This window comes from Dipodomys spectabilis, unplaced genomic scaffold (genome assembly GCF_019054845.1).
Source record: "Dipodomys spectabilis isolate Male_0828 unplaced genomic scaffold, ASM1905484v1 ptg000480l, whole genome shotgun sequence".
Lineage (NCBI taxonomy): Eukaryota > Metazoa > Chordata > Mammalia > Rodentia > Heteromyidae > Dipodomys > Dipodomys spectabilis.
The window spans coordinates 1,991,778-2,019,741 of NW_024871157.1; the positions used below are offsets into that span (position 1 = coordinate 1,991,778).

At 54.6% G+C, this 27,964-nt stretch overlaps 1 protein-coding gene across 1 annotated transcript; it reads right to left on the reverse strand.

Moving 5' to 3' along the window:
- Positions 1–330: 330 nt before the first annotated feature.
- P2rx7 (purinergic receptor P2X 7) lies at positions 331–27,944 on the reverse strand. The gene is made up of 13 exons (XM_042668948.1): positions 27,795–27,944; positions 20,024–20,186; positions 16,904–16,972; positions 15,401–15,473; positions 14,498–14,594; positions 10,948–11,028; positions 10,378–10,507; positions 9,180–9,316; positions 4,560–4,650; positions 3,143–3,208; positions 2,792–2,941; positions 951–1,052; positions 331–855 (listed from the first exon to the last, which is right to left on the reverse strand). Exons 1-13 carry the CDS (start codon positions 27,920–27,922, stop codon positions 331–333), a joined length of 1,812 nt encoding a protein of 603 aa, XP_042524882.1. The 5' UTR covers positions 27,923–27,944.
- Between the last annotated feature and the right edge of the window lie 20 nt (positions 27,945–27,964).

The window sequence follows — 27,964 nt, forward strand, 5'->3', positions numbered from 1 at the left end:
CGGGTAGATTCCGCCCCAGGCGAGGTCTGGCTGTGCAGCCCGCCAGCCTCCTGTGGCAGCGGGGTCGGTCCCTCCGGCCGTGAGGCCCGGGGCTGTTACCAGCCTTCCAGAGCCCAGCAGCTGGGAGGGGTCGGGGTGGAGGGGGGGGGTGTGGGCCGCCGGGCCGGTGCCGCGGCCTCGGGGCCCAGCCCGCACCGGGCCGGCCGGCCGCGGGGTCGGTGGAATATTCTGGGGCCTGGAACGACCCGGAGGCCGCGGGCCGCCGCGGGCCCCCGCGGGCTGGGTGGCCGGCGTGGGGAGGCCGGGCCGGCGCGGGCCCGCGGGCGCCGGTCAGCAGGGGCTCTGGAAGCCGCGGTAGCGCCCGTCGGCCCGCGGGAACTCGCGGCGGATGCGCCAGCGGCAGCAGCTGGGCAGGATGGCGAAGTCGGCCAGGTCGGCGCCGCCGAAGCGCCAGGCGGCGTAGCAGCGGTAGGCGCAGTGGCGCAGGCGGCGCGCGGCGGCGGCGGCGGCGGCGGGCGGCGCGGCGCCCAGCGGCTCGCGGAGCAGCAGCAGCAGCCGCAGGCGCCGCGGGCACAGCACGAGCGCGGCGAAGAGCGGCGAGGAGGTGATGCAGGGCCCGGGCGCGCGGCGGCAGCACAGCTCCTCCAGCGGCCGCCGGGGCTCGGGCAGCGCGGACGGCCGGCAGCGCCCGCAGCGGCACCAGCCGGGGCTCGGGCCGTCCGCGGGCTCCGGGGCCGGCGCGCCGCGCAGCGGCTGCAGCTCCTCGGCCTCGGCCTCGTCCGGCCCGGGCTGCGGGTCCGGGTCCAGGTCCGGGAGGGGCAGCGCGGACAGCGCCGTGAAGTCCGCCTCGGGTCTCTGCAAGGGCCAAGAGTCGCGGCGGTGAGCCGCGGCCACCCCGGCCCGCGAGGCTCGGCTCCCTCCCCTCCGAGAAGGCGGGGCGCGGTACTCACCGGGACCGGCCGGCCCTTGGCGTCCTGCAGGCTTTTCCCGAGCAGCTTCTGGTCCACCATTCGGATGTGAGGCTCGTCCACGAAGGACACGTACTTCAGCGTCTAGAGAGGGAGCGACATTGTGTCCACAGCCAGCTTACCCGTCCCTGCTGAAGCTAGCGCAACGCAATTCTACTTCCTGATTCAGTAGCTCCAGAAAGCCAGGGTACTGCAACTTAGACGGTTTATTGATTTGTTTTGGCTTCTGTGCCAGTCCTGGGGCTTGAACTCAGGGCCTGGGTCCTGTCTTTCAGCTATTTTGCTCAAGGCTAGCACTCCACCACTTGAGCCACAGCTCAAGTTAATTGGAGATGGGTCTCGTGGACTTTCCTGCGCAGGCTGGCTTCAAGCTGTGTTCCTCAGATCTCAGTCTCCTGCGTAGCTAGGATTACAGGTGTGAACCACAAACACCTGACTTAAATTGTCTATACGTTTGTTAAATTTCCTTCTATAATGGGCTATGAAATAGTGACTATTTTTAGTGGTAAAAATGAACTCCTTCCCCTTTTATTTTTTTGAGACAGAATCTTGGTATATAGCCAGTCTGACCTTGTATTTATAATCCTTCTGCCACTTCGAGTGCCAGGATTACAGGCATGTATAACTGCACCTAGTGTTTTGCTTTGTGGGGACCCCTTTTTAAACTATTTGACATATGTTAATATTATTCTGTTTGCTGTTTTCCTCCTCTCAGCTCATGAACCTATAACTTGGTGGTTATGCGCAAGGCCTTCCTGCCTATGTTAGAGTTACAGCTCTCCCACTTACTAGCTATATATATCGGAGCAAATCATTTAACCTCTTTGCGCCTCAGTTTCCTCACACCTAAAAAGAGATAGTAAGCACCCATCTGTAGGGTTGTTATGAAGATTCTGTGGGTTAATATGTACAAGCACTTAGGAGTGCTAGATAAGAATCTGCTGAAGGTCTGGGAAGGTGGCTCAGTGGTAGAGTGCTTGAGACCCTGGGTTCGATTCCTCAGCACCACATAAGCAGAAAAAGCCGAAGTGGTGCTGTGGCTCAAGTGATAGAGGGCTAGGTTTGAGCTGAAGAGCTGAGGGACAGCGCCCAGGCTCTGAATTTGGGGCCCCATGACAAAAAAAAAAATCTGCTGTTGTCACCTCTGTCACCTGTTTCCCCAGCGCCAGCCATTCCTTACCTTGGACTTACTGTGGTTTCTTTCACTATTTACCCAACGGACATGTGGGTAGATGCTGTCTCCCTAGTGAGGACAGTCATCTGTAACTGTTAATCACTGCAGTGTGTGTCTTACACACATGTCCTGCTTGGGTTCTCGCGGTGCCACTATGTGGGCAGCTATAAAGCAAAGCCCACCTGGGGCTTGAACTCAGGACCTGGGTTCTGTCCCTGAGCCTCTTTGTGCTCAAGGCTAGCACTGCACACTTGAGCCACAGTGCCACTTCTAGCTTTTTCTGAGTATTGGAGATAAGAGTCTCATGGACTTCCTTGGCTGGGCTGGCTTTGAACTGCGATTCTCAGATCTCAGCCTCCTGAGTAGCTGGGATGACAGGCGGGAGCCACCAGTGCCCAGCTTCAGCAGCATCATCCTCTTCTTTTTTTAATATCAAAATCGACACATTCTAGAGCATAAAAGTTTGTCTTCTCCACCTATTTTGCTTCTCTGTTTTTGTTTCTCTTCTCCCTTCGGACCAGAGGACTCATGGGAGAGATGAGGTCCCCAGGTCTGATTGGCTGCAGGCTAAAGGCATATTCCTCCCTGCCTCCACCCAGCAGCAGGATCTTGGGGAGCCTTGGTGCTCCATTCTCGCAGTATGCCTTACCGGGCTTGGTTCCACAATGAACTCGAACTTCTTCCTGTAGTAGTATTCGTTGACCATGCAGGGTTTGCAGCACTTGCAAGACGAATAAACGCAGGTCTGACAGAGGCTGTTTGAGTAGGTCTTGATGAGAAAGTCAATGAACACTGTGGCCTAGGGAAAACAGACAAGCACTGAGCTCCAGAAGCTTCTTTTTCCTCATTGTTTGAGATATTCTCACTATGCAGCTAGGCTGGCCTTGAATCTCACTCAATCCTCCCGCCTCTGTCCCCCAGGTGCTGGGATTATAGGCATGTGCTACCAGGACTGGCTGCCACTTCATCCCTTGAAACACGGGCTAGAGAATTCTCTTACCAGACCAAAGTAGGAGAGAGTGGATCCGATGTACACCACCAGCTGGATGATGTCAAATTTCCCTCCCTGCAAACAGAGTAGGAAAAGTGTTGCAGAGCAGAGCAATGCTGTGCTCTGACTGGCAGTTGTTGGTTCTAGAAGGGCGCAGAGCCCCGCACACCCACATGCTCGCTTACTGTCACAGAGACAGCGACCACTGTGCATCCCGCCTCTGCCTTCCAGAACGTTCCCAGAGAACACACACTAGAGGAGAGCCAGAGAAGGTCAAAGCTCACTCCTCCCCATGGCACCTCGTGCTCTTCTCCTCCATGACCTTTCCTTCCTTCCACGTGGCTCCATCACAGTGGCTCTCGGGCCACAACAACCCAATGTGATACAATCATGGGCAGCACCCCATGGAGACAGCACCCCAGTTTGCTCCTGAACCGTCTCTCATCTCAGTCTGGGCCCTCTCTTCTGGCTTCTGGGCCAGGACAGGGTTGGTTCAAGACCAGCCGCTGGGACTTAGCATGCCCCTGATCAATGGGACTGGTGTAGAGGGGGCTGCGGCTCAGAAGGAATTAAGCAGAGTCAGTAGCTTCTGCCTGAGGCCTGGGCTGGAACTTCTGGAGAATTCGCTTTACATGGAGGCTGCTCAGCTGGCAAGATGACAGAAGTGCACTGTCCTGTAGAGATGGCCAACCGGGACCAATGTGAAGACGGGGGACTAGTTCCCGATAACGTACCTTGGACATCTGGATCCAGCCTTATCTGAACCCCCAATGACCCCTGGACGCTTCAGTTATGTGAACAGCAACAACAAAAAAAAAACAGACACTTTTTTTCTCTAAGCCAATTTGAAGAGTTCTGTTATAAGCTATTTTGCAATGAGTTTCCGTCCTTCCTTCCCTTCCATTCCTTTTCCAATTCCATTCCTTACCTTTCCTCTCTATCAGAGTACTTTGTGTGTGTGTGTACCAGTACTGGGGCTTAAACTCAGGGCCTGGGTGCTGTCTCTCAGCTTTTTTTCTCAAGGCTGGTGCTCTACCACTTGAGCCCTAGCTCCATTTTCTTTCTTCTTTTTTCTTTTGTACCCAGGGCCTTGAGCTTTTTCCCTCAAGGCTAGCCTAGCACTCATCACTTGAGCCACGATTCCACTTCTTTTTTTTTTTTTTCCTGACCTGAGTAGGTAGGACTACAGGCGTAAGCCACTGGTGTCCAGCTTCTATAGGAATACTTTAAAGTTGACTATTAGAATTTTTTCTCCAATTGTTATCACAGACTTCTGATGGCCTGCTCATAGGCGGGACCCCCGAGGACATTTCTTCCTCCCCGCTTATCCCACAAGCGAGTCGCACAGGGCCAGACAGTGACCATGAGCCACACAGCAGTCAGGGCCCAGTTCCGGGATGGAGGTGCTGGCGCAGGACAGACTTACAGTGCCGAAAACCAGGATGTCAAAACGGATCCCGAAGACTTTGATCAGAGTCCGATATTCCACATTGTTTTCCCTGTAGTACTTGGCAAATCTGCAGGAGGAAGAAGATCTGTAGATCCCACAGTCTCCACAAGCACTAGCATTTTAGAGAGCAGAAACCAAGCTGGTAGCTGCCCCACCTGCCTTCTGCCCCCACTGTGCTTACCAGAGAGAAGAACGGGACCCGCGGTGGCCACCCAGAGCCCGGGCACCTCCTCCGCCATCAGCACAGGCGGCACGAAACTGCCTTCAGTGTCAGGTTACAATGAACAACTTTGAACCAATATGGGATTCACAATAAGCAGAGGAATTTAAAGAAATGATAACTTCAAACAATGATTGTTCCTAATGGAGGAAGCATAGGCTTGGCTTCCAGAACAAAACAGCCAAAGAGGGCAAATCTGTCCTAAGCACTGGACAGTGCACCTCCACCATATGCCCTTTGGGTAGAGCCAGAGCCAGACAAGGGGAGACTACCCCAGTAATCCTAGTCAAACTAGCCAGCCCTAAGCTGGCTCCACAGCCCACCTGCCTTTCCTAGTGGGATGGCAGGGACATTTCTAGGCCTCATTCTCCCTTCGTTTCTGCCTCCTGACCATGCCTATCTTCCCCTCTTGAGATACATATGAAATAAATCCTTTTAATGGTGTGGATCCACCCGTGCCATCACTCAGCCGCCTTCCTCAACTGCAGCCTGACACAAGCCTCAGCCACTCCACATGCGCTATGGTCAAGAAAAATCTTGCTGGGTGCCAGTGGCTCACGCCTGTAATCCTTGCTACTCAGGAGGCTGAGATCTAAGGATCACGGTTCAAAGCCAGCCTGGGCAGGAAACTCTGTGAGACTCTTATCTCCAATAAACCACTAGAAAACCAGAAGTGGCATTGTGGCTCAAGCGGTAGAGCGCTGGCCTTGAGCTGAAGAGCTCAGGGAAAGTGCCCAAGCCCAGAGTTCAAGCCCCATGACTGACAAAAAAAACCAAAAACCACATCCTTACCAAACTCCCCTCATTCCTCCCCTCATCACCTCCCGCTGGTGGCTTTAAGATAAGCTTATTTGTTTTCTTTCAGAGTTATTCACAACCTATTTATATGTGTTGGGAGAAAAGAACACAGAAGACACATGCTCTGCCAAAACAGAGCACCTGAGAGTTCTTGTGAAATCTAAACTCCAGGCTGATGGCAGGTGGATATTCTCTGCCTTGGGCGGTCAGTCTCCCTGGAGAGGTTTCAACACCTTTTGTGTGTGGTGCTTCTACCTTCTGCTCCACTGAGGGATCTGGATCTTCCATATACAAGCAAGGGTGCCTGGCCCCTCCACACCGGGCTTGGCCTGCCCAGGATGGCCACATTTGTAAGGACTCAAGTTTCTGCTTCTAGAGTCTTGTTGCAGCAGCTGAGGGCAAGAATCACTTGGGAGAATGTGTTCAAGAGGCAGGCTCTTGGCTCCGAACCTCACAGACTGGTTCCAGAAGGCTTGAGATGTTTCCAGAGACCTGTATCTCTGCTCTTATCAGTGGGCCACACTCAAGGAATGCTGCTTCCTTGACAATGTTGCTTTTTTGCCCACTGTAATGGGTTCACTCGTGATTCCCACGGCAGATAGTTATGTCTAAGTACCTAGCACCCCAGGGCCTACAAATGTGACCTTGCTTGAGAATTCACAATTTAAAAATGCAGTTAAGGATCTCAAGATGAAGATTATCCTGGATATAGAGTGGTCCTGAATCCAATGACTGGCATTGTTATAAGAGAAAGAAGATGGAAACTGAAGGAAAAAAAAGACAAAGGAGAAGGCCTGTGGAGAGGGAGGCAGAGACTGGAATGATTTAGCCACAAGTCCAGGATGCCTAGAACCACCAGAATTGAGAGCCTTTGGAGAAGGCATGGCCCTGCTGAACATCATTCCATACTTCTGCCCTCTGTGAGTGGCAAAAAACATGTCTGTGGTTTTACACCACCAAATTTGGGGCAAGTTGTTAAAGAGCAGCCACCAGAAACTAATACTTACACTTGTGCTGGAACTGAGAAATGTCTGGTGCACTCTGTGTAGGCCTATCCTACCTTACGCTTGATGTAAACTACAGACTTAACGTGTTAACTGCGTGAGGACATGTGAACTTCTCCAACTTCTGTGTTTTTAAAATACCACCTTTTCTCATACCTCATATAACCTGCCATTTCCTTCTCTTTTGTGTGGCTATTTGAAAATACTGTGTCTGCTTACCCATCAGATCAGGATTTATTTTTGGCCAAAGATTTCTTCTTTCCAGACAACAGATGCACAGATGCTTTATTCTAAAAGCATCTCAATGTCACAGCCTCCCCCCGCCCTTCCCCCCCCCCTCCCCCCCCCCCCCCCCCCCCCCCCCCCGTCTTGAGAAAGCTCACATCCCACCAGGAAGCCCATGTTCTTAGACTCCAAGGACTTGTGCTGTCATCTGATTGGTTCTTTGCCCTGCTCACTTCTGCTGAGGTAGCAAGCATCCGGTCCTCTGTTCTTACTAATGGCCACAAGCCCATTCAGCAAAGCAGGAGGGGAGCGTCAAGAAGTTACCTAGCCTAGGAACAGCTTCATCAACACAGGATGCAGAAAGCCTCCGCCACCCTTGGTGTCAAGGCTCTCAAACGGGGCCATGAAGATAAAAGACGGGAATAGCGGATCAGCTAGAAGGCGTTTAGGAGCAGGGGACAGAGACCAAGCTAAAGTGCTTGTCCTTTCTCCAGAGGACTGTGGAATCTCAGCACTGGCCACCAGCTGCCCCATGGAATATCGACCCAGGATTGTTTACCTGTTCATTTTCCCCCAATAGTTGTTTTGGGGTGGGTTTGGTTTTTATTTTTTTTATTTTTTGAGAAAAGCAGAAGTTCAGATTTTTATATAGGCTTTCTCGAGTTCATATAAAGCAGCGTGATGGCTTGAATAAACCCTTCAGGAGCCATTGAGAATGCTAGTGGGGGGTGGGCTGGGAAGGTGGGAGAATGTGTGCTTTCAGCACATTGAGCCCCTGGTTGTAGAGACGACATATAGTCAGGTGAAGCAGGCAGGAAGGGGGCAGCCTGGGGCTGCCAGGAGGTGCTGCGTCCGTCAGCACTTCTCAAATGAGTAGGTCATGTTCATACACAGTGTTTTGCTGAGTTGTGGGGAGGGGCTGCGGTCCTGCTTTGTGACAAGCTCCTAGGGGGCCCGGGTCTGCTTCTTGGACCACACGAGGTCCATCTCCAGCAGTAGTTGGCAAACTCGAGTGAGCAGTAGGCCCACTGGGCCCCAGCCCTGAACTGTCTGATCCAGTAGATGGGAGGTGAGGGGGCCTGGGAACATGCGGTCCAAGCCCCCGTGTGGCGGCTAGACTAGACTATGCATACAGAAGGGATTGAAGGGATTCCCAGATCTTAAAATGGTTTCCAAGTTGCTTCCTGAGCATGCATGGCTCCTTTCCTGTCACTTCCTGCCCCGCCCAGCCTGGCAATCTACAGCACAGATGAGTTTGCTGGGTCTGGAGCGTGACTCACAGAGTGCACCCCCATTCAGGTCTGGCTTCTCCCGCCTCAGTGTGGTGCCTGTGGAGCTGCTGACCTCCTGTGACAGTGTCAGTCATTGGCTTCTTTTTTAAATCTATACTAGCTAGCCTTTTATTGCATAAATGTAGCTCTAGGCTGAACATTTGGGTCGGTTCTGGTTTTTAGCTATTATGAATAAGGCTGCTGTGAACATTCATGCACACATTTCTGCATGTGAATGAAAAAGCTCAGAGACAGCACCCAGGCCCTGAGTTCAAGCCCTAGTACTACAAATAAACACCAGACACTGGAGTCTCATGGCTCTATCCCTAGCTACTCAGGAGGCTAAGATCTGTGGATCATGGTTAAGAGCAAGCTTGAGCAGTTAAGTCCATGAGATTCATCTCCAATAAACTTCTCAGAAAAAGCCGGAAGTGATGCTGAGGCTCAAGTGGTAGAGTGCTAGCCTCGAGCATAAAGAGGCTCAGGGACAGCACCCAGGCCCAGAGTTCAAGCCCCAGGACCAGCAAAGGGAAGGGAAAGGGAAAGGACACTTGTAGTTATAAAACCCAGAAATAACCCAAATGTTCAATAATAGAGGAAGGTGTGGGTGCCCAGAGCCCAGGATGAAGAGGTGGGGTCCAGGTGGCCCGGGCTAGGATTATGGCTGGTAGCTGTGGGTTTGGAGCAAATTGTTGACCTGCTCCTGATTTTATCTAGGAACCCTGATGGCCACTTGACCCTTGTTATGACCCTCACATGCAATGCTGTGGCCATTAATGTCACCATTACAGAGAATCTGAAGTGCCCTGGGAACAGAGACCCCACACAGTACCCAGGTACACACTGACAGGGTCTCGGATGAGCCTCACAACAGAGGAGAACTCAGCAGAGGGCTGTGCTGAGAGCGATGGGGTTTAGTCCTCTGAGCTTTGAGCGGTTGTACAGTGCATTCACATTGCCACCAGCTCTTGTTGTTGCCTTGAGACACGTGGCTGGCCTTACTGCCTGCCACAGAGGCCATCCAGCCCGGCCCGGAGGCTCCCAGGCCAGCTGAGCCCGTCCTGTGGAGTCCCCGTACCTGAAGTTGTAGCCCGGGATCAAGGACTCGTTGGTGGTCTTGTTGTCCAGGCGGCGGAAGCTGTACTTGGGGCGGCAGTGATGGCTCCACTGGTCTAGGTTGCAGTCCCAGTAGATCTCGATGCCCATGATTCCTCCCTGCATGCAAGGTCAACATGAGAAGTCTGCAAACAGGCTGAAGGTGGTGCGGCATGGCGCCATCGCAGCCTTAGAAAGGGTTTCTTTTAGAAGGAAAATGATGTCTAAAGGTTTTAGAGCCATACATGTGAGTTAGGTCACCATGACAGCCAGCTACAAAACCCTCTCCCTCCCTCACTCCCCCACTCCCTCACTCCCCCCCACCTGCTCTTCTTCCATCCTTATGCTTGACACAGCTTCCAGTAAACGGGGCCTGAACTCAAATTCCTTTAACCCCTTTCCCCTCACCACATGAAAAATCAAGGCTAACTGGAATTCAGGACCTCCTTTAAATACCACTTCCCTTTCATCTGTCAGCATGCCCACAGGGAAGGCTCCCTCTAGAGGTGAGCAAATGGAGGGTCCGGAGATGGGAGACCATCCTGGGTGACCCAGGTGGGCTTACAAGCCCCTCTTATAAACACTCCCTCCCCTAAAGACAAAGCTTTTTATAATGGAGAGACGGAACTTGGACCTAGATTCTGGAGAGCTGGGCACAATGGTGCACACCTGTAATCCCAGCACTAGCTGAACTGAAACAGGAAGAGTTTGAGACCAGCCAGGGTTACATAATGAGAGCTTGTCTCAGAAAACTAGAAGGAGACACAGCCATTGTGACCACTTAATTGAAATGCTCTGCTGCTGGCCTTGAAGACAAGACAGAGGACATAGAGACCTTCCAGGCTGAGGTGACCGAGGCCAGGGTGTGCATTTCCCCCCTGCAGCCTGCAGGGGGAGCCTGGCGCCACTCACACCTTGCTTCTGACTCTGGGAAACTAGGTCTGACCCCCAGAAACAGGAAAGGGCGTTTTGTTTGAAGCACACATTTGTCACCGCAACTACTGGAAACCAACATCCTAGGAGACTCGCCCACTGGCCTGGGGTTACACGAGGGTGCTGCACGTGCTGGATGGTGTGAACCGTGTTTCTAAGGCCCAGTGTGTCTGGCTCCCTGGCCTCCCTAAGCAAGACACGCCCCCCCCCCCCCAACCTCCCTCCCTTCAAATCCAGACATGACTGACCTGAATTGCCACCTCTGAAAAGTTCTCTCCTGCCTCCCGAAGGATATCTCCTAGTCGGAAAATGGGGCACTGTGGATTCTGAGTCTTGTGGAAGGTACAGGAGACATTCAGATCTGGCAGGATGTTCCTCCTGTGTGGGACGGGACGCAGGCATCTGTACTGGAGCAGACAGGGCCCCACTGTGTCCTCTGTCTCCCACATAATAGGGCATCGCTGCCAAACACAGCACCACCATTTCTGCCCACCTGCTTTCTTATGATCTCTTGTCCCTGGGAAAGCTATCACCTTGTTATCAGGGCACTGTGGAGTGAAGATGAGCCCTCCTCCCAGTACCCAGTGGGTGAGCCTGGCAGAGGGCTCTGGCCCCAGGCAAGCCTGGACCCGAATGTGGCTCTAGGAACTTGACTGTGGCCTACAAGGTCCCGAGCGGCCACCCCACTGAGGTCCAGATTCCCAACCCATGGAAACTGGGGGAGAGAAAAAGCTGCTGTCATTTGGGGCTTCTTAGGTTTGAGGACATTTGTTAAATTGCCATGGTAACTGATACAGCAGGACTTCCTGGGCACTCACGTGGTGTAGTTGTGGCCAGGGAAGCCTATGTTGTTCTTGATGAGCACCGTGAAGTTTTCAGCGCTGCTCAAAAGTGCAGGCCTGGGAGAAAGGAATGAGGGTCAGGGGTCCCATAAGGTAGCAAGGCCAACACTTCTGGTTTTGTGGAATGAGTACAGAGAGATAGATACAGTACCCCAGCGGGTAGAACCTTCCATACATCCCCACAAAGCCGCCAGCCTCCCCAAGAACAGCATCTGCCTTCCTGAGACCCTATGGCAGTTACTGTGTCACTTTTTTTTTTTGTTTGTTGGTCGTGGGGCTTGAACTCTGGGCCTGGGCACTGTCCCTCAGCTCTTCAGCTCAAGGCGAGCGCTCTACCACTAGAGCTACAGCGCCACTTCTGGTTTTCTGGTGGTTTATTGGAGATAAGAGTCTCACAGTCTCTCCTGCCCGGGCTGGCTTTGAACCATGATCCTCAGATCTTAGCGTCCTGAGTAGCTAGGATTACAGGCGTGAGCCACCAGCGCCCGGCACTGTGTCACTTCTGACACTATGGTAGAACCGTGGCTAGGTGTGTGCCATTGTGTGTTGATAAGTGTGTAACCACCAGCACACTAGGGACAAAATCTAGGAGGCCTGCCATGTGAGTGCTGATGGTTGTGGAGAGTGACATGGGAGCTGGAACCGGTCCGCGTGCCACCCCAGGGTGGCTTCTCCCGTACGGCTGCGTTTCGGGCAGTGTGATGACAACGCCTGTCTCACCTTGCATCCCAGCCTTCAGCACCGGGCTGAAGGAGCATGTGACACTCCCTAAAGGATAGGCACTCAGATTCCAGACCACCACAAGGCCACTCTCCATCCACCCATCATCTGCCTGTCCACCATCTACCCACCCACCCACCCACCCATCAGTCCACACCATCCATCCATCCACCCACCCACCCATCATTCCACTCACTAATTCATCCACCATCCATCCATCCACCCACCCACCCATCAGTCCACTCACTAATTCATCCACCATCCATCCATCCACCCACCCACCCATCAGTCCACTCACTAATTCATCCACCATCCATCCATCCACCCACCCACCCATCAGTCCACTCACTAATTCATCCATCCATCCACCCACCCATCTACAACACAAATATTTATGGTAGGGGGCATGGTGCCAGGCACTGGGGTACAACACTAAATAAGACGGGCAGCATTTTTAGCCGGTGGCAGCCGAGCGCCTAGGAAAGATGGCTGTGGATAGAGGGATGGAGCCAGTGTCCTGCTGCCTGGCACGAGAAGGGGGGGTGTCTTCCAGCATAGTCCACAGCCCCCCTCTGACTCCGAGGGCCTGCTCTGGCCCTGCTCAGGGCTCCGCCGTTGTGAACAGTCATTGCCATCGGCCTAGCACCCCCTCACTTTTGTCAGTATGACCTCCACTTTCCCTTCCTCCATTGTATCTAGACTAGCCTCCCCAAAGGACAAAGAATATTACTGACACTACTCTGAGACCTGGATCAAGCCTTGCCTGAAGCCAGAAACTCTGGTTGTCTCATTTACTGGAGTCAGAAATACAGCCAAAAAATAATACCCACCCCCACCCCCCCACCCCCGCCTCTTTTCTGAAGTGAACTTTAGCTTAAAGCTAAAGTTTAAGATGCTGAACTTTCTGCCACTTGTATTAAGAAAAAAAAAGTCCTATTAATGACAGATACCTGTTGAGTGCTGGACTTAGCCCTCCAAACATGGTTAGCTCCACACTGAACTTTAAGGATCAGAGTTCTTATTCTTTTTTGATCGTGGGGCCTGAACTCTGGGCGCTTTCCCTCAGCATTCCAGCTCAAGGCGAGCGCTCTACCACTTGAGCTACAGCACCACTTCTGGTTTTCTGGTGGTTTATTGGAGATAAGAGTCTCACAGAGTTTTCCTGCCCGGGCTGGCTTTGAACCGTGATCCTCAGATCTCAGCCTCCTGAGTAGCTAGGATTACAGGCGTGAGCCACCGGCACCCAGCTTCTCTCTCGTTTTTATACTGCAAGGGCTTTTGGGGCCTGGATGGTATTTCAGACTTCTTGTGTCCTCCATGAAACCCATCCTCTCCTGTGCATCCTTACACATGGAGTAAACTTTCAAAGCCCGCTGCACAGTGCTGAACGTGCAGAGTGAACGGAGCAGTTAAATGAATTAAGTGAATCCATAGAACAGATGAGGAAATGGAAGTCCAGGGTAGAAAGTCATTTAAAGTGTTAGCCTTGGAAGCCAGGCTTGGTGATTCATGCCTCAAATCCCAGTACTCAAAACTAAGCAAGGAGGATGTGAGTTTGGGGCCAGCCTGGGCTTTATAACAAGAGTAAACAACCTGAAGAGCATTGCAGCAGCTGGTGCTCCAGACTCAGTGTGTCTGATGAATAAGCTGTTGGCAGGGCGGGAACCAGGATCCAGGGCCCATGAAGGGGCCCCTTGTCTGGATCCAAGAATTAGCGGGCTGTGGACTGTGTGCCACCCACCGCTGGGCCAGGCCTCCTCCCTCCCCCAGAGAAACCTTCCTGACCTAGAAATGAACCTGGGGTCACAATGGAGGGCCCCACAGGGCAATGCAGCCTGAACCCCACCCTGTCCCTGGTGGAGACCTTTGAGCCTCTTTGCCCCATCAGTGCTGAGCAAAGCGGTTCTGAGTCTCCCTGGTCTGGGCAGCCACAGGAATAAGCGGCTTTTTTTTTTCTTTGTTGGTTGAGGGGCTTGGGGCTTGAGCTCTGGGCCTGGGCGCTGTCCCTCAGCTCTTCAGCTCAAGGCGAGCGCTCTACTGCTTGAGCCACAGCGCCACTTCTGGTTTTCTGGTGGTTCATTGGAGATAAGAGTCTCATGGACTTTCCTGCCCAGGCTGGCTTCGAACCTCAATCCTCAGATCTCAGCCTCCTGAGTAGCTAGGATGACAGGCATGAGCCCCTGGGGCCTGGCTCAGGCAGCTATTTTAATGTCAAGACATCATGATTGTGTTGCATGGTTGTGCACCCTCTGTGGTAGACACATTGATTCTCATTTAATAGAAGAGGACAATGCTGCTGCTCAGGTCAAGCCACTTGCCCCAGGTCACCCAGCAGAGATGTGTTAGTCAGGAATGTGGTCCTGTCTAGCTGTTCTCCACTGAAATGCACCAGTGCTTGAGGGTTCTGACATATAACATCCTGACCTTGTACGGTAGAGAAAAGCCCGCAAGAGATCATCAAATCTGTACAGCACATGCGTGTTGTATTGGGGAACATTTGCCTTCCTTCCCTTCTCTCCTTCCCCCTTTCCTCTCAGATCCTCCTACCCTCCCCCATTTTTTCTGCTCCTTGTCATCAGCCCCGACCAATCAGAACAAACCCTGCTGGACACTGCAGCGCTGGGGACCAATCAGAACAAACCCTGCTGGGAACTGAGGCACAGGAGCAGCCAGCTGGCACAGGACGATGTCACTGCGTCAGCAGGAACTCTGTGGCCATGCTGGCAGCTGGCACAGCTTTCTCAGAGTCGCGGGTGCCTGGCACTGGAGGCCACAGGCCCTCAGCGGGCGCAGGGCTGCCACTCACCGCGGGGCCTCCTCAACCGCCTCGGCCGGGCACCAGGCCCAGACCTCGCAGGTCTTGTGGGTCGCGTTGAAGGAGATGCACTTGCCAGTCTGGATTCCTGCGGACAGGACGGGGTTGCAGGACAGGGGTCACAGGTGCAGCCCAAGCTGAGAACCTGCCTTGCCCCACCGGCCCGGGCAGAGCCCAGGCGCAAGCACTGAACAACGAGCCCTTAGAACAAGAAAGCCTCGTGTGCCGTGCGGAGGCTGGGCCCTGGGGTTCTTTACAAGGAGGGGTGCCCGGAGCGGAGCACTGTGTTTCCTCTCAGCACCTGGAAGTGGGCAAGACCCACCTGAGTGCCACCTGATGGACACAGGACATAGGGACGTGGAGGCAGACTTCTGAACTCTTAAAGGGTCGCCACATCCAAGACGTCTGTGCACTGATTCACACATACATGAACTGTGAGCACATCTGGCCACTCAGCCTTTCTGAGAGCTAGCCGCGTGCATTGGCCACTGAAGGGGCTGATTTATCGTTTCTGTCACATGCCTCATGAAGGCATGAGAGAAGGTCATCTTCAGGCTAGCATGGCGTTATCCCCAGCCCCCTGATGACCCAAGGTTATGCATCATAGATAATGTGATGGGCCGCTCGATGGTTCTACCAGTTAGACCTGAGGCTGCCAGGTTTGGAGGGGCTCCCAGCGCGGGAGACCAGAGTCGCACTTGCAGGCTGCAGCTGGTCTGGGGGACACAGCCCAGGACCTGGGCTGGTACCAGATCGCCTGTGGTTTGGTGGTAGAAGGCAGCTGATAGCCAGAGGCTGAGGACCTGGACTGGGCACCAAGAATGTCACCAGAATGCCAGATCACCCCCACCCAACCACCCCGTAGGAGCCCCCTCGGGAACGAGCAGGCGGTACCTTTGCCTAGCGGGTCTGTCCATCCCTTTTTACAGCCCCGATCAGAGGAGCAGACCGTTCTGCGGGTGGGGTACTGTGGGGAGGACAGGACAGTGAGGAATGAGAGGCGATGTCCTTGTCTACACGAAGCCTGCCCTTCACCGTACTCCCCACACACAGCCACAGTGCGAACAGGACTCATGTCCATCAATGGAGGGAGGGACAAATTCCACCCATGGAATATTACCCAGCCACCAAAAGAACAACAAAGCACCCACATGAACTACAACATGGGGAAACCTTGAGAACTTGATGCTGAGGGAAAAAAGCTGGGCACAAAGGGCCATGTGCTGTGCAGGCCCATTCGCAGGAAGTGTCCAGTACACGCAAGTCAGACACACAGAAAGTGGACTAGCGGTTTCCAGGGGCAGAAAACAGAGGTTGGTGGGGAATGGGCAGTGCCTGGCTCTTCATCTTTCACTCTTGGTAACTCAAAATACCGGGGGAGAGAGCAAGGAAAGGGGTGACATTGTCCAAAGAGACCAATGCAACAGTCACCCCTCTGCACATCACCCTTATAATGACAACTGACAGAAGGTGCACCTCACCACGTCTGGGAGGCGCTCGGTTGTCAGCCATCCTCAGAGCTAGGTTTTGTTATTGGTCCTTTCTGTGGATGAATGCATCCAGGCCCAGAGGGTAGAAGTCACCTACCTATTTTCTCTTCCTTACAACTCTCAGTAACTTGAGCCAGGCAGTGGTGGCTCATGCCTGCAATCTCAGTTACTCAGGAGGCTGAGATCTAAGGATCCAGATTCCAAGCCAACCTGGCAGAAAAACCTGAGACCTTTATCTCCAGTTATCCACATAAAAGCCAGACATGGAGGTGTGGCTAAGTGGGAAAGCATCAGCCTTGACTAAAGAAGCTAAATGAGAACATGAGGCCTGGAGTTCAAGCCCCAGTACCTGCCCAGAAAGCCCAAGAAACACAACACAGAGCAAGACCTTGATAGGGAAGCCATTTTTCTAGACAGAGCTAGGGGAAGTCAAGAGGGGGCTAGGCCAAGTCAGAAAAGACAGTGGGGTGGCAGTGTGGGGGTGTTGAGGTCATGGGTCTGAGTGTTCCCCATGACCTACCCTGCAGACAGGTTACCGTGGGCCTTGGTAAGAGCTGCCGTGGATGGGAACACCAGGATTTTAACTCTGGTCCCTTTGATGCTGTGTGACCCTGTGTTCTGGTGTTCTGACATGGGAGGCGGGGCTGTGTGGGTTTCCCTGGGAAGTTGATATGACATAACCTAATGAAGCCTCAGTGCTGGGGAGCAGTCCCCGTCCTGGACGCAGGGGGGCAGATCTGTGGTCCCCAATCCCACCGCTTGTCCTGCCCTGCTCTGCTCAGCCCTACCCACCAAAGAGGCAAGTCTCCCTCAGTGTCTGTGGGTCCAAATGCATCCTGGGCTCCCCTTCTGTTCCTTTAACCCAACACCTCCCTCCCCCCTCCTAGCGCGCCCGCTCACCGCTCACCTCGGGGCACAGCTTCTGCTGCTGGCCTTCGGTCTTGAGGAAGTTTGTCATCACGAAGAAGGAGTTCCCCTGTGGGGGGAGGAAGCCTGGTTGTCCTGGCTGCTTCTAAGCTTCTGGAGCCCCAGCTGGGGGCGGGGGGGGGGGGGGGGGGGGGGCTTTGACAGCTGAGCATCGAGCTTTAGAGCTGAGCCGTCCTGCGGGCGGCTGGGGCAGCTGGGCCGTGGGGCCGTGTGGGGCCGTGTGGGGCTGTGGGGCTGTGTGGGCTGTGTGGGCCGTGTGGGACTGTGTGGGCTGTGTGGGCTGTGTGGGGCTGTGTGGGGCTGTGTGGGCTGTGTGGGCTGTGTGGGGCTGTGTGGGCTGTGTGGGGCTGTGTGGGGCTGTGTGGGGCTGTGGGGCTGTGTGGGCTGTGTGGGCTGTGTGGGGCTGTGTGGGGCTGTGTGGGGTTGTGTGGGGCTGTGGGGCCGTGTGGGGCCGTGTGGGGCCGTGTGGGCTGTGTGTGGGGCCGTGTGGGCTGTGTGTGGGGCTGTGTGGGCCGTGTGGGGCTGTGTGGGCCGTGTGGGGCTGTGTGGGGCTGTGTGGGCCGTGTGGGGCCGTGTGGACCGTGTGGTGCCGTGTGGGCCGTGTGGGGCCGTGTGGGCCGTGTGGGGCGTGTGGGGCTGTGTGGGGCTGTGGGGCTGTGTGGGGCTGTGTGGGGCTGTGTGGGTTGTGTGGGGCTGTGGGGCTGTGTGGGGCTGTGTGGGGCTGTGTGGGGTTGTGTGGGGCTGTGTGGGCTGTGTGGGCTGTGTGGGGCTGTGTGGGGCTGTGTGGGCTGTGTGGGGCTGTGTGGGCTGTGTGGGGCTGTGTGTGGGGCTGTGTGGGCTGTGTGGGCTGTGTGGGGCTGTGTGGGCTGTGTGGGGCTGTGTGGGGTTGTGTGGGGCTGTGGGGCCGTGTGGGGCCGTGTGGGCTGTGTGTGGGGCCGTGTGGGGCCGTGTGGGCTGTGTGTGGGGCTGTGTGGGGCTGTGGGGCCGTGTGGGGCCGTGTGGGGCCGTGTGGGGCCGTGTGGGTTGTGTGGGGCTGTGGGGCTGTGTGGGGCTGTGTGGGGCTGTGTGGGCTGTGTGGGGCTGTGTGGGCTGTGTGGGCTGTGTGGGGCCGTGTGGGGCCGTGTGGGCTGTGTGGGGCTGTGTGGGGTTGTGTGGGGCTGTGTGGGCTGTGTGGGGCCGTGTGGGGCCGTGTGGGGCCGTGTGGGGCTGTGGGGCCGTGTGGGCCGTGTGGTGCCGTGTGGGCCGTGTGGGGCCGTGTGGGCCTGTGTGGGGCTGTGTGGGGCTGTGTGGGGCTGTGGGGCTGTGTGGGGCCGTGTGGGGCCGTGTGGGCCGTGTGGGCCGTGTGGGACTGTGTGGGGCCGTGTGGGGCCGTGTGGGACCGTGTGGGGCCGTGTGGGGCCGTGTGGGCTGTGTGGGCTGTGTGGGGCTGTGTGGGGCTGTGTGGGTTGTGTGGGGCTGTGTGGGGCTGTGTGGGCTGTGTGGGGATGTGTGGGCTGTGTGGGCTGTGTGGGGCTGTGTGGGGCTGTGTGGGCTGTGTGGGACTGTGTGGGGCTGTGTGGGCTGTGTGGGGATGTGTGGGCTGTGTGGGCTGTGTGGGGATGTGTGGGCTGTGTGGGGCTGTGTGGGCTGTGTGGGGATGTGTGGGCTGTGTGGGGCTGTGTGGGTTGTGTGGGGATGTGTGGGCTGTGTGGGGCTGTGTGGGGCTGTGTGGGACCGTGTGGGGCTGTGGGGCTGTGTGGGGCTGTGTGGGCTGTGTGGGGCTGTGTGGGGCTGTGTGGGCTGTGTGGTGCTGTGTGGGGCTGTGTGGGGCTGTGTGGGGCTGTGTGGGACCGTGTGGGGCTGTGGGGCTGTGTGGGGATGTGTGGGCTGTGTGGGGCTGTGGGGCTGTGTGGGCTGTGTGGGGCTGTGTGGGCTGTGTGGGGATGTGTGGGCTGTGTGGGCTGTGTGGGGCTGTGTGGGCTGTGTGGGGCTGTGTGGGCTGCGTGGGGCTGTGTGGGGCTGTGTGGGGTTGTGTGGGGCTGTGTGGGGCTGTGTGTGGGGCTGTGTGGGCTGTGTGGGGCTGTGTGGGCTGCGTGGGGCTGTGTGGGGCTGTGTGGGGTTGTGTGGGGCTGTGTGTGGCTGTGTGTGGGGCTGTGTGGGGCTGTGGGGCCGTGTGGGGCCGTGTGGGGCCGTGTGGGCCGTGTGGGGCCGTGTGGGCCGTGTGGGACTGTGTGGGGCCGTGTGGGGCCGTGTGGGGCCGTGTGGGCCGTGTGGGGCCGTGTGGGGCTGTGGGGCCGTGTGGGGCTGTGGGGCTGTGTGGGGCCGTGTGGGACTGTGTGGGCTGTGTGGGCCGTGTGGGGCCGTGTGGGGCTGTGTGGGGCTGTGTGGGGCTGTGGGGCTGTGTGGGCCGTGTGGGGCTGTGTGGGGCCGTGTGGGGCTGTGTGGGGCCGTGTGGGGCTGTGTGGGGACATGGGGCTGTGTGGGCCGTGTGGGGCTGTGTGGGGACATGGGGCTGTGTGGGGCTGTGGGGCTGTGTGGGCCGTGTGGGGCTGTGTGGGGCCGTGTGGGGCTGTGTGGGGACATGGGGCTGTGTGGGCCGTGTGGGGCTGTGTGGGCCGTGTGGGGCTGTGTGGGCCGTGTGGGGCTGTGTGGGGCCGCGTGCGCGGCGGGGCGGCTGCGCCTCGGGACGGGACTCGGCCCCGCCCGCCCGACAACGACACAGCCTTGTCTCCGTGGGGATTTCCACAGAGCCTTTTAGAAAATAGGGCGCACGTCTTTGTGGCTCTGGTGTAGGGACGGGGCGCGGCGGGGCGGGGCGGGGCGGGGCGCGGCGGGGCGGGGCGGGGCGGGGCGGGGCGGGGCGCGGCGGGGCGGGGCGGGGCGCGGCGCGGCGGGGGGGGGAAGAGGGGGGCGGGGCGGGGCGGGGCTCGGTGAAACGGGGCGCGGCGGGGGGGGGGGGGAAAGAGGGGGGGCGGGGCGGGGCTCGGTGATACGGGGCGGGGGAAGGAGGGGGGAGGGGAGGGGCGAGAGGGGAGAGGGGCGGGGCGGGGCGGGGAGGGAGGGGGAGGGAGGGGGCGGGGAGGGAGGGGAGGGAGGGGAGAAGGGAGGGGGAGGGGCTCACCTGCAGCCCGAAGGTGTAATCGGCCGCGTCGAAGATGCTGCCCGCCGCCGCCGCCGCCGCCCCGGCTCCGCCCGCCACCTCCGCGATGCCCTTCACCTTGGCGTTCACCGAGCTGATGACCGGCTCCTTCTGCTGGTACAGCTTGTCACTCAGCAGCGCGAAGCTGGGGGCAGGCGGGGAGGCCATCAGTGGCTCGTGCGCCAAGCGAGGCCCTGGCGGTGGTAGGTTCGAGCACAGGCGCCGGCTCATGGCTGCCTCCGATCAAAGCCTGGCTCTGCTGGGTGACTGATTGCCTCCCCCCCCCCATTGTTTATTTTTAAGCAGTTGTACAAAGAGGTTTGAATCCAACAAGTTAGGTTATGAGTGCAGTGCACCGTACTCGCTGTCGCCTGTCCACCGCCCTCCCCCACCGTCCCGACCCCCAAGTGGCATCCACCTCCCCCAAAATGTACGTTGCATATAGTAACTGTATTTGCCCCTCCTCTCTCCAGCCATCTGAAAAAATTCTGTCTGTTGAGGGAGAGAAGCCATACACAAAACATTATAGTTGCCTGTCATCCTGGCTACTCAGGTGGCTGAGAGCCAAGGATCATGGTTCAAGGCCAGCCCAGGCAGAAGAGTCCCCATGAGACTTTTTTTGGTCCATCATGGGGCTTGAACTCTGGGCCTAGGCACTGTCCCTCAGCTCTTCAGCTCAAAGTGAACATTCCACCACTTGAGCCACAGCACCCTTCCTGTTTTCTGGTGGCTAGAGTTACAGGCAAGAGCCATCAGTGCCGGGCCAATGAACCACTCAAAAACCAGAAGTGGTGCTGCAGCTCAAGTGTTGGAGCACTAGCCTTGAGCACAAAGAGGCTCAGGGATGGTGCCCAGGCCCTAAGTTCAAGTTCCACAACCACCACCAACAACAAAAAGTTATAGTAGCCAGGCACCGGTGGCTCACGCCTGTAATCCTCGCTACTCAGGAGGCTGAGATCTGAGGATCGAGGTTCAAAGCCAGCCCGGGCAGGAAAATCCGTGAGACTCTTATCTCCAATAAACCACCAGAATACCGGAAGTGACACTGTAGCTCAAGCGGTAGAGCTCTCGCCTTGAGCTGAAGAGCTGAGGGACAGCGCCTAAGCCCAGAGTTCAAGCCCTACGACCGACCAAAAAAAAGTTATAGTATACAGTAAAGAAAAAATGTTATAGTATATGATGACATTTATATGAAATATCCAGAATAGGCAAACCCATAGAGTCAGGGAGATTGCTGGTCGAGGAAAGAAAGATGCAAGCACTTCAGAACTAGATAGAAGTGATTTCAGGAAGTGGCGCTGTAGCTCAAGTGGCAGAGTGCTCGCCTTGAGCTGAAGAGCTGAGGGACAGCACCCAGGCCCAGAGTTCAAGCCCCACGACCGACAAAAAAAAAAAAAAGAAGTGATTTCATACAACTATATTAAATGCTACTAGATTGTTCTCTTTTGAAATGATTAATTTTATATTCTATGAATTTCACTTTAATAAAGGAGGTAAGATATATGTTTACAGACATGGCCATATGTCTATCCAACTATTAGATCAGATCAAGGAATAACCATCACCAAGTTCAAGGTACTGTTTACCAAGGGAAGGGGGTGATGGGATAAAGGAGAGGTTTGCAGAGCACAAAACTTGATTAGTTGCCAGACTCCAGTGGCTCACACCTATAATTCTAGCTACTTGGGAGGCTGAGATCTGAGGACTGCAATTCAAAGCCAGCCTGGGCAGGAAAGTCTATGAAACTCTTCTCTCCAACTAACTGCCAAAAAATCCAGAAGTGGAGCTGTGGCTAAGTGGTAGAGCATTAGCCTTGGTCATAAAAGCTCAGGAACAGAACCTAGGCCCAGAGTTCAAGCCCCAGGACCCACAAAAAAAAAAAAAGAAGACAACTTCAATCAGCCTTACAACACATATATAATGCATGCGGCATTCTCTATCCAAAGCACTGGATCTGTTTGACCTACCATCTACCATTTGAAAAATTCGCAAACATGCAGCATGTTATAGCTGAGCCTTAATGGAGTCCAGCCTCCCAGAGCTGCACAAGCTGCCTTCACAGACTGAAGAACACATACAGCTTAGCAGTAGGACACTTGCAGGGCATGCACAAGGCCCTGGGTTCAAGGAAAAGATGACTGGGGGGATGGAAAGGGGGGAGAAGGAGGGGAGTAGGAGCATGCATAAGAGAGGTTGCTGTGTCCTGTCCTTCAGAAAGAACGTTCTAGTGATGAGCCCAGCGGTGCAGTCTTGACCTTGCCTGGTAACTCAAACAAGCCATGTCACCATTGCAGGCCCTAGATTTAGTCCGGACAGGAGGTGATAACTCCTTGGTTATCAGCTCTAAGCAGGACAAGGGAATTCTGGAGTTGAGGATCAAGCTGGGCCTGTGAGACAGGGCTGGAGTCCCAGGGAGGGGAGAGCTGGAGGGCTTGGGCAGGCAGAAGGGAGGTGGTGTGGTCAGGCTCAGGTGCACGGGGAGATGGTGGAGAGGTGAGGCAGGGGGAGGTGAGGGGAGACCAGGCCCGGGCCCACTCACCAGATGTAGAAGCAGGTGCCCACCAGGAAGATGTTCTTCACAGTGCCGATCCACACGCTGTGGATACGGAGAACCCTCACGGTGGAGCGCCAGGTGTGCAGCTCCCTGGCAGGGAGGCCTCTGGGCCAAGCCCAACGGACTCTGAGCAAAGGTAACACTAGGGTGAAAGTCAGGAGAGCCCTGAAAGCAAACTGACTCTACAGCTGTGCACCCCACATCCAGCCTGAGGCCTAACCACAGGGGCTCCCTGGATCTGTGTCCTCATCACCCACTCCGGTCAAAGGCCATGCACGTTTTTGTCAAACCACAGAAGATGAAACCATTCATTCTACGTTCTCACCAACAAATGCACACTGCCTTTTAAGAGGGCCTTGACAAACTAGAGCGAGACCGGGGGCCTAGCTGAGGGTCTCAGTTGTATGCTGATGGCCCTAGTCACGGGGGGTGGGGGGAGCACATGGAGAAAAGGGGCAAGGAGGGGCTGGGAAGGTGGCTCAGTGGTAGAGCGCTTGCCTTGCATACATGAGGCCTTGGGTTCTATTCCTCAGCACCACATAAGCAGAAAAAGCCAGAAGTGGTGCTGTGGCTCAAGTGATAGAGGGCTAGCCTTGAGCTGAAGAGCTGAGGGACAGCGCCCAGGCCCAGAGTTCAGGCCCCACGACTGACCAAAAAATAAGAAAAAAAGAAAAGAAAAGGAGCGAGGACCAGCAGTGTGACACTATCTGAAGTAGGAGAAGCACACAGGGCACAGCTGTAACTAAGGCAAAGAACACAGGAGGCAGATTCTGCTCAGTGTAAGAAAGAAGAGTCTAAATCTAGGCACTGATGGCTCACACCTGTTCTCTAGCTGCTCAGGAAGCTGAGATTTGGAGGATCACAGATGAAACCTAGCCCAGACACATAAGTTCACAAGACTCAGATGTTTGAAGCTAACTAGAACATGTAAGTCTACAAGACTCTAAAGGTAGAGGGCCAGCTGAACAAGTGAGCCCCAGTACTGAGGGGTAGGGGGAAGGATGGAAAGAAGAAAGGAAAAGAAAAGAGAAAGAAGTATCTAACCCAGTGCCAGTGGCTCACATCTGTTATCCTAGCTACTCAGGAGGCTGAGATCTAAGGATGGAAGTTCAAAGCCAGCAGCTAAATCCATGAGATTTTTTTTTTTTTTTTTTTTGCCAGTCCTGGGGCTTGAACTCAGGGCCTGGGCACTATCCCTGAGCTGCTTTTGCTTGAGGCTAGTGTTTTACCTCTTGAGCCACAGCACCACTTCTGACTTTTCCTATGTGTGTGGAATCGAACCCAGAGCTTCGTGCATGCTAGGCAAGCACTAAGCCTACCATTAAGCCACCTTCCCAGCCCTCCAGGAGATTCTTATCTCCAATTAACCACCAAAAAAGCTAGAAATAGAGCTATGGCTCAAATGGTAGTAGAGTGCCAGCCTTGAACAAAAAAAGGGACAGTTTCCAGGCCCAGAATATGCAAGCACTAGGATTCACTCTCTCTCTCTTTCTCTCTCTCTTTCTCTGTCTCTGTCTCTCTCTGTCTCTCTGTCTCTCTGTCTCTCTGTCTCTCTCTCTCTCTCTCTCTCTCACACACACACACACACACACACACACACACGAGCACTCACACACAGAGAGCTCTAACAGAGCAGTCCTAGGATGAACAAGCTTGGCTGAGGTGGCTGGTTGGTGGCAATGAAGACTAGTGATGATGATGATGAGATCCCTATGCACCCCAGCCACTCCCCCACCCCCTCCTGGCTTCTTTTCCATCTGCATTTAAGCATCTTGAAAAGAAAGCTTCCCTCCATCCATCCACCACCGCTTGGTGCCTCTCTCCTCCTACAGCCCAGCTCTAAGAGAGTGAGTCACGCATCCCTCCCTTCCGCATCCCTTCACACCTCCACCCTCTCCAGTCTGGCTCCCGCCCCCTCCAGCACCTCCCCAGCCAAGTCCTTGTCACTAAATCCAGGCCCACCTGGGACCAACTCTTCCTGCTCTCACCTTGCATGCTTCCCTCCATGCATACCCTCCCTTCCCCTTCCCGCCAGAACCCACAGTCCGTGACTTCTGTGATTCACTGATTATTTATTTATTTATTTTGGGGCTGGTCCTGGGGCTTGAACTCAGGGCCTGGGTGCTGTCCCTGAGCTTCTTTTGTGCAAGGCTAGTGTTGTACTACTTAAGCCACAGCTCCACTTCCAGCCTTTTGTGGTTAATTGGAAATAAGAGTCTCATAGACTTTGCTGACAAGACTGGATTCAAACCACGAGCCTTAGACCTGAACCTCCTGAGTGGGTCAGGATTACAGGTGTGAGCCACCAGCACCTGGCTCACCACTGCTTTTTGTGTGTGAGCAGTACTGGGGCTTGAACGCTGAGCCTTGAATTCTCCCTTAGCTTTTCCACTAGAGGCTAGTGCTCTATTACTTGAGCTACACCTCCACTTTTGGCTTTTTGCTAGTTAATTGTAGATAAGAGTCTCACTAGCTTTTCTTCCTAGGCTGGTTTCAAACTTCTTTCCTCAGATCTCAGTCTCCTTAGTAGTTAGGGTTACAGAAGTGAGTCACCAGCACCTGGCTTTTAGACAGGGTTTCTTGTTCCCAGCATCAGAACCTACTCTGTTGAGTTTAAGAAAAAAGATGGCTGCCGGGTGCCAGTGCTCAGGCCTGTAATCCTAGCTACTCAGGAGACTGAGAGCTGAGGATCATGCTTCGAAGCCAGCCTAGGAAGAAAAGCCTCCGTGAGACTTTTATCTCCAATTAATCTCCACTCAAAAATCAGAAGTGGTGCTGTGGCTCAAATGGTAAAGCACTACTAGCCTTGAGCACAAAGAGGCTCAGGGATAGCGCCTAGTCCCTGAGTTCCCTGACAAAAGAAAAAGATGTCTTAAAAAAGGCAAATCTACAGAGAGAATCTCAACTCCAATTAACCACCCATATCTGGAATTGGAGCTGTGGCACAGGTAGCAGAGTACACATCTTGAACAAAAAAGCCATAGGAGAAGTCTTGAGTCCAAGCTCTAGTCAGTACAGGCAGAGAAAGACAGACAGAAGACAGACAGATATTAAATAGGTAGATAGCTAGAATAGGTAGACTAAATACATACATAGCCTAGATAGATAGATCCATAGATAAATAGATAGACAGACTAGCAGACAGACAAATAGCTACCAGTTATAGAGGCCTCAGTGCATGCTCTCCAGCCACCGTGATGCAGGGTTTTCATACCTTTTTTTTTTTTTTGGGTCCGGTCGTGGTGCCTGAACTCTGGGCCTGGGCGCTGTCCCTCAGCTCTTCAGCTCAAGGCTAGCACTCTACCACTTGAGCCACAGCGCCACTTCCGGCTTTTTTCTTTTTGCTTATGTGGTGCTGAGGAATCGAACCCAGGGCCTCATGCATGCAAGGCAAGCGCTCTACCACTGAGCCACCTTCCCAGCCCCGGTTTTCACACCTTTTCTTCTGTAATTGTCAAAATGATTGTATGAAGACGTAGGTGCAGAAGCTGAGGCTCCTCAGGTCACGTGACTTGGCCAGGATTATCAAATAGGTTGCTCTAAATTTGAGTCACCATGGGGCTCCCTGGTGAGCATGGCCACCATCACCGCCAGGAGGGAGGCCCTCTTTTGCAGAATCAAAACCACAGTGGCAGACCCCTTCACACCCACTAAGTTGGTGATGATTTCAAAAAAAGCCACAGTAACAAGTGTTGGTGATGATGGGGAGACCCAGAGCCCTCATACTCTGCTGATGAACATGGAAAACAGCCCGGCCGGTCCCCTAAAGCGGACATGGGTCTCCACTCGGAGGCATAGAACATTCACCCACACGAAACCTTGCACACGGGTGTTACGCAGCATTGTTCGTAAGAGTCCCAAGGAGAGACAACTGTGCTGTTATCAGTAGATGAACAGACATATAAAAGTGGTCTTTCCATACAAAACACTAATATTCAGACATTAAAAAAATATAAAGCAGAGCTACATGCGTGGTTCAAGTGGTAGAGCACCTGCCTAGCAAGTGCCAGGGCCAGAACAGAACCCAGTACTGTTCATTCATGCTCCAACATGAATGAACATTGAGAACAGAAAGACAGCCATCACAAAAGGCCATAGAGTGTATCATTCCACCCACGTGACATGTCCGCGGCAAGTGACTGTAGACTGAAGCGGCTTCCTAGGGAGGTGGAGGATGCCGGCTAAGAGAGGGATTGGAGGGGGTGCGAGGCGGGTGCGTGTATGGTTCCATGCTTGAGTCCTGTCTCCAGCCATTTTTTTTTCTTCTGCTTTAGTTAACTTGCAGGTAGGGTTTTGCTTTTTTCCCCAGGGCCAGCCTTGAATCTAGATCCTCACACTTTTGTCTCCTATGTAGCAGGGATCAAACACATGCACCACTGTGCCTGGCTTCTTTCTTTCTTCCTTCTTTCTTTCTTTCTTTTTCTTTCTTTCTTTCTTTTTCATTAAAAAATTTATTTTATTGCTGTACAGAGGGGTTACAGTTACATGAGTAAGGTAATGAGTACATTTCTTGTCAAGCATTGTTACCTGCTTCTAGTATCCCTTCCCTCCACGACCTCCCTTACTCTCCCCCACCCCCATGGCTTGTTTCTTGAGGTGAAGTCTTGATTAACTTTTCACCCAGGCTGGACTTGAACCATAATTCTCCCATCTCCACCACCCAAATAGCAGGGATTATAGGAATGAGTCACTGTACTGAGCCCATCAGGATTCTTTTGGGGTTAGTATAAATTTCCTAAAATTGCTTGTGGTGAGAGTTAAACAGCTCTGTAAACACACTAGAACCATTTTTAAGTAGAAAATTATAGTGCACAAATTATATCTTAATATTCTCCTGAAAACACAAGAAACCAGGGAGGCTCTTTCCTGACATTGGAGAGGTTCTAAAATGATGTTGACAAGCTTGGTCCTGTTCTTCTCCCCTCCAGTTGTCAGCAGGTGCACCCTGGAATGCTGGCGTCCTCCTTGGGATCCCATCCAGGTCGGAGCCCAGAGCTTCCCACCTGCGGCAGGCCTGCCCAGCCCTGCCCTGCTCATCCCGCAGGCCCCGGCTAGAGCCCAGCGGCGCTGCCCTGAGCACCTCTCACATTTGGGAACCACATGAATTCAGGATGTGCAGCCGCAGCCACAGCCGCAGCCCGGGATTTTTTTCTGTGCATCCAGTGGCGCAGAGATTAGCCCAGCCCCTACCCCACTTACCTAATGTAGAAAAGAACGATCATATGCAGGAACCACTTAATGGTGCCATAATTGGTGCTCTGGATCTGAGTGACTTTGTTTGTCTCATACTGGAAAACCTCGTTCCAGCAGCTGCTGCAGGCAGGCATGCTGAGAGATTCACTTCCTGCTCCGGGCTGGTCCTGGGTTCC

What these genes read in the sequence shown, in the direction of transcription:
- P2rx7 (XM_042668948.1), bottom strand. Translation starts at nt 27,922, where the DNA reads ATGCCTGCCTGCAGCAGCTGCTGGAACGAGGTTTTCCAGTATGAGACA. An exon ending in ATCGTTCTTTTCTACATTAG is followed by an intron (nt 20,187 to 27,794) that starts GTAAGTGGGGTA and finishes GCCTGCCCCCAG; the next exon opens with CTTCGCGCTGCTGAGTGACA. An exon ending in ACATCCTGGTTTTCGGCACT is followed by an intron (nt 3,209 to 4,559) that starts GTAAGTCTGTCC and finishes CTCTGTTTGCAG; the next exon opens with GGAGGGAAATTTGACATCAT.